This window comes from Bubalus bubalis, chromosome 3 (assembly GCF_019923935.1).
Source record: "Bubalus bubalis isolate 160015118507 breed Murrah chromosome 3, NDDB_SH_1, whole genome shotgun sequence".
In the NCBI taxonomy this organism is placed as follows: Eukaryota; Metazoa; Chordata; class Mammalia; order Artiodactyla; family Bovidae; genus Bubalus; species Bubalus bubalis.
The window spans coordinates 45,060,723-45,072,843 of record NC_059159.1 but is presented as its reverse complement, the minus strand read 5'-3'; the positions used below and the strand labels follow the sequence as shown (position 1 = coordinate 45,072,843).

The 12,121-nt window shown below is 44.7% G+C and overlaps 1 protein-coding gene across 1 annotated transcript in view; it reads left to right on the top strand.

Annotated features, from left to right (window-relative positions):
- Positions 1 to 5,934: 5,934 nt before the first annotated feature.
- Positions 5,935 to 12,121, top strand: part of CRLF3 (cytokine receptor like factor 3) — a 41,685-nt gene continuing 35,498 nt past the window's right edge. Inside the window, exon 1 of the mRNA XM_006059395.4 lies at positions 5,935 to 6,144. Coding sequence (XP_006059457.1) covers positions 6,028 to 6,144 — 117 coding nt within the window. The 5' untranslated portion in view covers positions 5,935 to 6,027. The remainder of the gene's footprint in view (positions 6,145 to 12,121) is intronic.

Below are 12,121 nucleotides of genomic sequence, written 5' to 3'. Positions count from 1 at the left end.
CAGGGAGAGTTAGCCCATTTCTGAGTGGTTCCTCTTCTGCAGTTTCAGATATAAATTCCTGCAGTAGTCTTGGGCAATCACTACTTCTCCACTTCCTATCTTCCAAAATTTGTGGAACTCGCTAGTGCTTTTTGTGTTCTCTACTGTTCCACTCTCCTTCATGGATCACTGCCTTGTCGCGGCGAAGAGGCTTGTATAACTCAATGAAGCTATGAGGCATGTCATGCAGGACCACCCAGATGGATCGGTCATAGTGAAGAGTTCTGACAAAAAGTGGTCCACTGAAGGAGAGAATGGCAAACTAGTTCAATATGCTTGCTGCAAGAACCCCATGAACATATGAAAAGCCAAAAGGATGTGACATCAGAAGCCAAGACCCCCAGGTTGGAAGGTGTCTAATATGCTATTGAGGAAGAGCAGAGGGCAATTATGAATAGCTCCAGAAAGAATGGACCAGCAGGGCCAAAGCAGAAACGACGCTCAGCTGTGGATGTGTCTGGTGGTGAAAGTAAAGTCCTATGCTATAAAGAACAATATGGCATGGGAACCTGGAATGTTAGGCTCACAAATCAAGGTAAGTTGTACATGATCAAGTGGGATGGCAAGAATGAACATCGACATCTTAAAAATCAGTGAACTAAAATGGACAAGAATGGGAGAATTTAATCCTGATGACCATTATATCTACTATTGTGGGCAAGAATCCCATAGTAGCCCTCGTAGTCAACAAAAGAGTCGAAATGTGTTACCTGCAGGCAATCTCAAAAACGACAGAATGATTTCAGTTTGTTTCTAGGGCAAACCATTCAACATTGCAGTAATCCAAGTCTATGTATGCCCCAACCACTGATACTGAAGAAGCTGAAGTTGACCAGTTCTATGATGACCTATAAGACCTTATAGAACTAACACCAAAGAAAGACATCCTTTTCCTCATGCGGGATTGGAATGGAAAAGTAGGAAGTCAAGAGATAACCTGGTGTAACAGGCAAGTTTGGCCTTGGAGTACAAAATGAAGGAAGGCAAAGCTAACAGAGTTTTGTCAAGAGAACCCACTAGTCATAGCAAACACTCTCTTCCATCAACACAAGAGACGACTCTACACGTGGGCATCATCAGACAGTCAATACCAAAATCAGATTGATTATATTCTTTGCAGCCAAAGATGGAGAAGCTCTATACAGGTCAGCGAAAAACAAGACCTGGAGGTGACTGTGGCTCAGATCATGAACTCCTTATTGCTAAATTCAGGCTTCAACTGAAGAAAGTAGGGAAAACCACCAGGCCATTCAGGTATGACCTGAATTAAATCCCTTATGATCATACAATGGAGGTGACAAATAGATTCAAGGGATTAGATCTGATAGAGTGCCTGAAGAATTATGGACAGAGGTTGGTAACATTGTATAGGAGACAGTGATCAAAACCATCCCAAAGAAACACAAATGCAAGAAGGTAAAGCAGTTGTCTGAGGAAGTTTTACAAATAGCTGAGGAAAGAAGAGAAATGAAAGGGAAAGATACACCCAACTGAATGCAGAGTTCCAGAGAATAGCAAAGAGAGATAAGAAGCCCTTCTTCAATGAACAGTGCAAAGAAATAGAGGAAAACAATAGTATAGGAAAGACTAGAGATCTCTTCAAGAAAATTGGAGATATCAAGGGAATATCTCACGCAAGGATGGTCATGATGAAGGATAGAGACAGTAAAGACCTAAAAGAAGCAGAAGAGACTAATAGGTAGCAAGAATACACAGAAGAACTGTACAAAAAAGATCTCAATGATCCAGATAATCATGAGGGTATGGTCATTCACCTAGACCTAGACATCCTGGAGAGTGAAGTCAACTGGGCCTTAGGAAGCATTTCTAAGAACAAAGCTAGTGGAGGTAATGCAATTCCAGCTGGGCTATTTCAAATCCTAAAAGATGATGCTGTTAAAAGACTGCACCCAATATGTCAGCAAATTTGGAAAACTCAGCAGTGGCCACAGGACTGGAAAAGGTCAGTTTTCATTCCAATCCCAAAGAAAGGCAATGCCAAAGAATCTTTAAACTACCATATAGTTGTACTCATTTCACATACTAGCAAGGTTATACTCAAAATCTTTCAAGCTAGGCTTCAGTAATACATAAACTGAGAACTTTGAGATGTACAAGCTGGGTTTAGAAAAGGCAGAGGAACCATAGATCAAATTACCAACATTCACTGGATCATAGAGAAAGCAAAGGAATTCCAGAAAAACATCTACTTCTGCTTCATTGACTATGGTAAACCTTTGACTATGTGGCTCACAACAAACTGTGGAAAATTCTTACAGAGATAGGAATACCAGACCACCTTACCTGTCTCCTGAGAAACCTGTATGCAGATCAGGAAGCAACAGTTAGAATCAAACATGGAACAACTGACTGGTTCAAAATTGGGAAAGGAGTACAATAAGGCTGTATATCATCGCTCTTTTTAACTTCTATGCAGAGTACATCATGCGAAATGCCAGACTGGATGACTCACAAGCTGGAACCAAGATTGCTGGGAGAAATATCAACAACCTCAGATATGCAGATGATACCACTCTAATAGCAGAAAGTGAAGAGGAACTAAAGAGCCTTTTGATGAGGGTAAAAGAGGAGAGTGAAAACACTGGCTTGATCATGGCAACCAGTCCCTTCATTTCATGGCAAATTGAAGGGGGAAAAGCGGAAGCAGTGACAGATTTTATTTTCTTGGGCTCCAAAATCACTGCAGACAGTGACTGCCACCATGAAATTAAAAGACGCTTGCTCCTTGGAAGAAAATCTATGAAAAACCTAGACAGCATATTAAAAAGCAGAGACACCACTTGGCCAACAAAGATCCGTATAGTCAAAGATACAGTTTTTTCAGTAGTCATGTATGGATATGAGAGTTGGACCATAATGAAGCCTGAGTGCTGTAGAACTGATGCTTTCGAATTGTGGTGCTGGTTAAGACTCTTGAGAGTTCCTTGGACTGCAAGGAGATCAAACCAGTCAATCTTTAAAGAAATCAACCTTGAACATTCATAGGAAGGACTGATGCTGAAGCTGAAGCTCCAATACTTTGGCCATCTGGTGTGAAGAGCTGACTCATTGGAAAATTCTCTAATGTTGGGGGAGATTGAAGGAAAAAAGGAGAGCAGGGTGACAGAGGATGAGATGGTTAGATAGCATCACTGACTCAATGGACAAGAATTTGAACAAACTCTGGGAGATGGTGAAGGACAGGGGAGCCTGGCATGCTACAGTCTATGGGGTTACAAAAAGTTGGTCACAACTTAGTGACTGAACAACAACAAAAACATGTGAAATCTTCTCAGACCAGAGGTTGAACCCATGTCCCCTGCATTGCCCGGTGTATTCTTAACCATTGGACCTCCAAGGAAGTCCCCTAAGCCAGTTTTAAACTCCTTAAGTTGTTATTTTGGAAGGGAAAAGAGAGACCCATGTGGGGCCATGCCAAGAAAAACCTTAAGACTGACCTCAGAAGCTACTTTTTCCAAGAAACTTTCCCTGATACCTTCTTCCTTCCACTTTACCTTTGGCTGGGTTAGGCAGCAGGTTTCTGTGCTTCTACTTATTGCATTCAATATATTAGAATACAAATTCCTGCTTATCTTTGTACGATTCCCCCCAGTGGACTATGAGGGCAAGTCCTAGGTCTCATTCCTGTTATGATTCCCAACACTTGGCACAGAGCCAGACACATACCTTACACTCTTTAAACATTTTGTACATAAATATGTGCTTTTACTTGGCCATATTAACCAGAATTTGCACACTCCCTGTAAGGAAGACGTTTCAATTATTGTCAATTTTTAGAACTGTAGCTCACACATGTTTCCAAAATTGCTAGTCTCCTAAATCAAATTTTAGTGCTTTTTGGCAATGACATGTACTCAGTACATGGAGAAAAATGGAAGATGTCATTTTCTCCCCAATATTATACCATTTTCTCTTGATAACCATCACTGTTGTTATTCTGGAATACACACTTCTCCCACTTGACTGATGTACTTGGCGGTGGTTGTTTAGTCGCTAAGTCATATCTGACTCTCGTGACCCCACGGACTGTAGCCCGCCAGGCTCCTCTGTCCATGGGATTTCCCAGGCAAGAATACTGGAGTGGGTTGCCATTTCCTCCTCCAGGGGATCTTCCTGATCCAGGGATTGAACCCAGTTGAGATCTTCTGGAGGTTTTCTGAGTACCTGTAAAACTTCTTAACCTGAACTCCACGGCCCTTACTTTGCTCGACTTCATCTCCCAATATATTTCAGTCTTTTCTGTCCAGTCACAGTGCTCTGCCCCTCCTTCCTTACAGAATCCACTTAGATTCCTGCCTGCCTTATATGCTTCCCCACTTAGTTTTGTCCTACCTGGGGTGCCTCTTCTTACTCCTTTTTGTTTAGTTAATGCCTTGATTCGTTCCACAGGTACTTGTTGAGCATCTATGGAGTGGCTGGCTAGTTTAGGATAATTTCCCACTTTCTCCAGAAGGGCTTTCCTTTTCTAAACTTCTCTAATCTCAAGTGTCATTTTAAAGAGTATGGTAGCAAGAACATGAGAGTCTGGCCCAGGAAAACTGAAATCTAGCCTCTAGTACAGATTCACTGTGTAACCTTGAGGCAGTCTGTTTCTGAGGGAAAGCAAGTCTACCACACTCAGCCAGGGGTCAGGAAACTATGTGTGGTGTGTGCTAAGTCACTTCAGTAGTGTCTGATTCGGCAGGCCTATGGCCTGTAGCCCTCCAGTTTCCTCTGACCACGGTCTAAATCTGACTTACCACCTGTTTTTATTGGGCTCCTGAATGAAGAATGTTTTTTACCTTTTAAAGTAGTTGAAAAAAGATGCAAAGTATATTTTGTGACACATGACAATTAGGTGAAATTCAAATTTGTGTCCATAAGTATTATTTGTACATGGTCACGCCCACTTACTACATTGCAACAGAGGCCTTGCTATGCTATGCTAAGTCACTTCAGTCGTGTCTGACTCTGTGTGACCCCATAGACGGCAGCCACCAGGCTACCCCGTCCCTGGGATTCTCCAGGCAAGAATACTGGAGTGGGCTGCCACTTCCTTCTCCAATGCATGAAAGTGAAAAGTGAAAGCGAAATCGCTCAGTTGTGTCCGACTCCCAGCGACCCCATGAACTGCAGCCTACCAGGCTCCTCCATCCATGGGATTTTCCAGGCAAAAGTACTGGAGTGGGGTACCATTGCCTTCTCCAACAGAGGCCTTATGGCCAGCCAAACTCCACATTTTCACTACCTGGCTGGTACAGAAAAAGCTTGTCTTGGAGTTCTGGCAGGATTGAGGTACCTACGGGGGAGCCCACGCTTAGGCCTCTGTCTTGCCTCCTTTATTAGACTATGAGCTTCTGGGTGGCGGGGGTGATCCCTCTGAGCCTGGTGACTGGCTCAGGGTAACCTCCCAAACCACTGGCCGCTGCAGGAATGCTCGTTCACTGACTCAACGGACATGAGTTTGAGTAAACTCCGGGAGTTGGTGATGGACAGGGAGGCCTGGCATGCTGCAGTCCATGGGGTCGCAAAGAGTCGGACACGACTGAGCGACTGAACTGAAGACAAGGATTTAAGAGCCATTGGGGTTAAAATCCCGACGGCTTGAGAAAATTGATTCCTCTCTCTGTCCCTCTTTTTCCTCCGCTGTGGAATAGGGGTGCAAGGAGGCCTGGTAGTGAAAAGCCAGAAGGAGATAAGTTGTGCGAAGCACTTCGCTAGGTTCAGTCATTAATCTTTCGTTGGCTCCACGCGGACTGGGAAGAACCCCCGCGGGCCAGGTGCGGCGCATGAGCGCCCCCGGGCGGTTGGCGCAGGCGGCGCTGGGACCCTGACGCGGGTCTCGCCCCGCCGTCAATCAAGGCCTCCGCGGGGCGGGGCGGGGCGGGGCTTCCGCCTGCGGTCGGCCGTACCGGGCCGCTCGGCGGCGCCTGGGACAGTAGGGAACCGCGCCCGCCGCCGCCGGCCGCGCGGCCGGACGAGGGGACGATGGAGCTGGAGCCCGAGCTGATGCTGCAGGAGGCCCGCGAGAGCGTGGAGGCAGCGCAGAGCTACCGCCGGGAGCTGAGCCAGAGGCTGCAGGGGCTGCGGGAGGCGCGGAGGCAGGTCGGAGGGCCGCGCCCGCTGGGGCGCTGTGGGCCCCGGGGAGGGCGCGGGGTGCCCGGCGGTGGGAGAGTGCAGGGAAGGCTGCGAGGGGCGGGAGTGTCCGGACACTCTGAAGGGAGGAGGGAAGCGGCTCTGAAGGCGCAGGAGACTTGGCTGGGTGTGAGGAAGAGGGAGGTGGGCTCTGAGGGGTGTGGGGGGAGGGGGTCTTGAGAGGAAGAGGCGCGTTTGGGGAATGGAGGGAGGGTGTGAGAGGTATTTCCTAAGCTGTGTGGGGGCGATGCTGGGGATGCGAAGGGCTGCGAGGTTGGGGGGAGTCTGGGGTCGCAGCAGAAACCGAGGGCGTCGCAGAGAGTGGTCAAGATTGCGAGAGTTGGGGGCGGTGGAGGTTCATTGGAAAACCTGCCTTGTGGATGGAGATTGAGTTTAGAGAGCTCGAGGAAAATGTAGGGCAGTGAGTTGGGAGAGCGCAAATTGGAGGCAAAATGCACCGTGGAAGGGGAAGGACTAAAGAGAGGGACAGAGACAGGAGGAGAAGCAGCAGAGTTAACACTAAATGAATGGAATTACTGTCTGAAAGTAGTCTTTAATATCACCTGTGATCTTGAATGCATTAAAAAAAATCATTTAGCGGGTTCCCATTCTAGCGAGTTTGGATTTTAAAGTGAAGCTGTGTGGAAAGGGCAAAGGAAAGAAAATGAAACCCTTGAGGGATGGGATACAAAAGCGTAGGGAAATGGAAAAACAGATTTAAAGAGAGACGTGTTGAGAGGAGAAGCTAAATATACTTTCAAGTGACAGCAGTTATCTGCCCCATGGGGACCTGGTCCTCAAAGATATAGAAGAGTCACATGGTTTCTCCACACCCTGGAACATACACGGAAAAAGATACAACCCGCGGCCAGTATGTAGTTGGACAGATAATCTAAGAGCAACTTTTAATTCAGGTGTTTAATAAGTGCTTTTTGAATCAGTGGGATTCCAGCTGAGTGGAATCATATGAGTGAGTGGCATTTTTCTTCATCACACTTGTCACTAATCTATTTGGTCATCCGAGTAGTTCTCATGCTGCAGAGAATCTGAAAATTACAACTAGTTGAATAGTGCTGTGCTAAGAGTGCCTTTGGGTATTCTCATCATTAAGGTTACTCAACCTGCTTGAGGTTTTATACATTTTAAAATTCTTGTAGGTTTTTTTTTTTTTTTAATTTTCACTTTTGACTCTGCTAGGTCTTCATTGCTTTTGTGCTGGGTCTTCGTTGCCTTTGCGTGGGCTTTCCGTAGTTGCGGCAAGTGGGGGCTGCTCTCTAGTTGCAGCAGGCGGACTTCTCAGTTGCAGTGGCTTCTCATGTTGCACAGCCCTCTAGGGCCAGAGGGCTTCGGTAGTTGCAGCGTGGAGACTCAGTAGTTGTGGCTTAGTTGCTCTGCAGCATGTGGGATCTTCCTGAAGCAGGAATCGACCCAGTGTCCTCTGCTTTGGCTGGCAGATTCTAATCCACTGTGCCACTAGGGAGGTCCTAAAATTCTTGTAGATTTTTAAATGAAGGTCAGGCATCATTTGTAGTTTAGTAGCAAATCTGAGAGGGAAATCTAGATATGGTGATCCTCACTTGATGAATACTTTTTAAGGCCTTCCAATACATTCATCTTGATTTCCACTTGACAACATCTGTATTATTCCTTCTGCTATTGTGAAACAGAGGTTCTAAATCTAGGGTATGTTTAAAAAAAGATTTAAGTATCTCTTATTATATGATTATTTCAGCCAGTTAAGATATCTTATATATGAATGAGACTGTTGTTTAACTGTATCAACAATTAAGAAACAGAAGAGTTGATATTATCTTCCTTGATGGCTCAGTGGGTAAAGAATCTACCTGCAGTGCAAGAGACACAGAAGACACCGGTTCGATCCCTGGGTCGGGAATATCCCCTGGAGAAGGAAATGGTAACCCACTCCAGTATTCTTGCCTAGAGAATCCTATTGACAGAGGAGCCTGGTGTACTACAGTCCATGGGGTCGCAAAGAGTCGGACACGACTAAGCAACTAAACACACACAGAGTTGATATTAAATGAATGAATGAGCTTAGCACCTGGGAATAGTACTTATTAATTTCTCATGTGTAGTTGAACACATTAAAACAATTCAGTATGATCTCAATCTGAGTTTCCAAACCTACATTCTTTAAATTTCCATGTCCAATAATTTAAATACGGGACACACTTCCTTATAATTTAGTGGAGTTTAGTATGGGGTTTCCCACTCCAGTACTTTTGCCTAGAAAATCCCATGGACGGAGGAGCCTGGTAGGCTGCAGTCCATGGGGTCGCTAGAGTCGGACACGACTGAGCAACTTCACTTTCACTTTTCACTTTCATGCATTGGAGAAGGAAATGGCAACCCACTCCAGTGATCTTGCCTGGAGAATCCCAGGGATGGGGGAGCCTAGTGGGCTGCCATCTATAGGGTTGCACAGAGTCGGACATGACTGAAGCGACTTAGCAGCAGCAGCAGCAGTATGGGGTTTTGTTTTGTTTTTGAGTTTCCTTGTCTCAGGCTTGAAACAGAAAACACTAGGAGAACATCGATTATGCTTAGGTTCTCAATAACATTGCCTTCCAAGTAGACGGAGTAATGTGGTAGTTCTCCCGTGTGGCCTGGAATGTGTTTTGTGCCAGTGGCAGTTAGAGTGGCTTCTGGTTCTATTGGGCTGGCCAAAAAGTTTGCAGGATCGTATGGAGAAACCTGAACAAACTTGATCATCAACCCAATAAAAGCTTTAATTCTTTCTCAGAGTTCATTCTAGTGGGTTGTACACGTTTGGATTTGGAGAATATGTCCTCTATCAACTTGCAGTCTAAGGAGGATCTGTGTTACAAAAATGTTATCGAAATAAGCAGCTGCTTTTGTTTAGTGGTTGGGATATTTTTAGGGTTCCAGTCATTTTCAGAATAACTACATAAAATATACGACTTTTCAGTCAAAGGTTTTGTGTGGGGGATGAATGAGAGAGCAGAGAAAAAGGATGGTCCCTTCGTATATATATTTTTACTTGCTGATTTTACTTCCTTATAGAATTTTTTAAATTGATGTATAATTTACAGACCGTACAATCTGTACCTTAAAATGTACAATTCAGCAGTTTTTAGTGTATTTGCAAAGTTGTGCAACCATCACCACTGTCTGTTTCCAGAACCTTTCATCACCCCAAAAAAGAAATGCTTTCTGTCTCTATTTGGACTGGCCTATTTAGCACATGTCATAAAAATGAAACCATACTGAATGTGATCCCTTGCGACTGGCTTCTTTGACTTAGGCATAATGTTTTCAAGTTCATTCATGTGGTAGCATGTATCGACACTTTAGTTCTTTTTGTGGCTGAGTAATATTTTGTGGATAAAGCACGTTTTATGTTTCCAACCATCAGCTGATAGACATTTGTGTTGATTTCACTTTTTGGCTATTATGAATAATGTTGCTGTGAACATTCACGGATGAGTTTCCATGTAGATATTTGTATATTTGAGAATATACTTAGGAATTGCTGGGTCATGTGGTAACTCTTTAACGTTCTCAAGAACTCTTGGCATACTTTTTATCTTTGTTTTTGTTTCTTACCCTTGAAAAATCTCTCATGAAATTTGCCTCCTATTAGGAAATCATGTCTGTGAAAGTTTAGAAGGAACAAGAGTAAGGTCTTTTACTGTCAGTCCTTTAGAGTCAAAAACAACTGCCAGCATGCAGCAGTTTCTCCTCTTGTGGTTAAGTTGAAGCCTTAGCCTCTGTTCAGAGAAAAGGAAGTTCTGTGTAGGAATGAAGTGTAGTCTGTAACTCTTACTGTTTGAATGTGTTAAACGCTCGAGAGGGGTCTTCAGGAAATCAGGTGATATTTACAGTCAACTTGGCCTCACTGATGTCGAAATCATTAAGAATAGTTCTGTATAGCTCCCTGGAATCCTTGGTATTAAGATGTAAATGCCAAGGAAATCAACTTCCACCGTCTTTAAATACTTATCTGTTCATTCATTCAGTGACTATGTATTGGGTGCCTCTTGTGGGTCAGAGATACTTCTAGGTCCTAGAAATACTGTGATCAGGGAAACAGACCACTGCCCTCACAGATGTAATCTTTTCCTTCTGTGGCTAATCATTAGACTTCCGCCTCAAAACAAAACAAATAGGAGAAATTTAAATTCTTGTGTATTCGTTTTCAGATTTCACTTCCATCATGTTCTTCATCCCTTGTTTATTTCCACAGGGTTGACTTTCCTGCTTGTTGTGAGTAGAGATAGCTGATTAGGATGTCACGTAGTATTGTCAGCTGGCCAGTCAGAGATGCCTCACGGAGTGACACCAGCGTGATGACATTGCCACGGTCCAGAGCCTCATCTTTAAGTGTTACAGGTCCAGAAACTCCATCTTTGTACATTATCAAAGGGGGGTTAGTTTGAGGTACTGGAGATGGTAGAAATACTGATATTCCAGTCTGTGTACAGTTAATAGTTCACTCCATAAAATAAATGTGTTGGCCATCATGTGCCTCTAATTAGTGTGATTCAGTGTCTCAGGGGGCGCTAACAAGAGCAAATCCCTGCTCTTTCAGAATAATGGTCCAGATCCTGGTGTCTAATTAAGATACTGTTTGGTGAGGACCCTGCCCAGCTCTGGCCAGTGGGTGTCCCTTTGATCATTACTGCTACAAGCGTGGTCTATGTCTGCAGTAGGGGCATCCTGACCTGAGAGCTGATGAAGAATGCAGGAATCAGGCCCCACCCAGACCTCTGTACTTTAACAATATTGCTGGGTGTGATGTGTTTGCACATTAAATATTGCGGCCCAGGGCCTTGGAGTGTACCATTAACACTTCATCAGCTCTCTGCCGATTTAACCCTTAGATGTGTTGTAAAATGTTGTGGTTTATCATCAAGATTTTTTTTATAACTTTATTTTTATTTATTTTTGGCTGTGATGGGTCTTTATTGCTGGGAGGGCTCTTTAGTTCTGGGGAGTGGGAGCGACTCTTTGGTTGTGGTGCGCAGGCTTCTCACTGGTGGCTTCTCTTGTCTTGGAGTGTGGGCTCCAGTAACTCCAGCACGTGGGCTCGGTAGTTGCAGCTCCTGGGCGCCAGGGCACAGGCTCAATAGTTGTGGTTCCCAGGCTTTGTTGCACCGTGGCATGTGGGGTCTTCCCAGGTCAGGGATGGAACCCGTGTCTCCTGCATTGGCAGGTGGATTCTTTACCACTGACCCACCAGGGAAGCCCTAGCCTCAAGAATAAAATGCTGTTTGAAATTGCATGGGTTTGTTAGACAATTATACAATGTCAGACAAGTGATTAGTTGAGAATCTCAAGCCAGCACTTGTTTCAGCATGTCTTAAACATCTGTAATGCAACCATTTGTCTCTCATGGTATTTTGTTTTCAGATTTTTTTTCTTTAAAAAATAATCTATTAGTTCTGGATCACTAAATATAGGAAAGACACAAAGGTGATGCCTGTGACCACTTGGCTGCACTTCCTTTCCATTAACTCTTTTTTAAAATCCCAGACCTGTGCTGCCCAAGCATTCTGGCACATCCTAACAGATGCAGAGTATAGTATCCGACCACGTGGAAACCTTAAACACACACCCTGCAGCATCGTGGGATCCCTTCCAACTAAGTCTTCCAGCTCACTTTTGCCAGTATTGCAACTGCACTGGTCATTCCAACTGTGTCCTAAAGCTCATGAGCGAGTAGGTCCCAGATGATGCCTGCCCAGCCCTCCACTTTTTTAGAGTCCTTTCTTAAACAGCTGGGCTTCCCAGGTGACACAGTGGTAAAAAATACACCTGCCACAGGAGACGCAAGAGACGTGGGTTCGATCCCTGGGTTGGGAAGATACCCTAGAGTAGGAAGTGGCAGCGCACTCCAGTACGCTGGCCTGGAAATTCATGGACACGAGAAGCCTGGCAGGCTACAGTCCATGGGTTGCAAAGA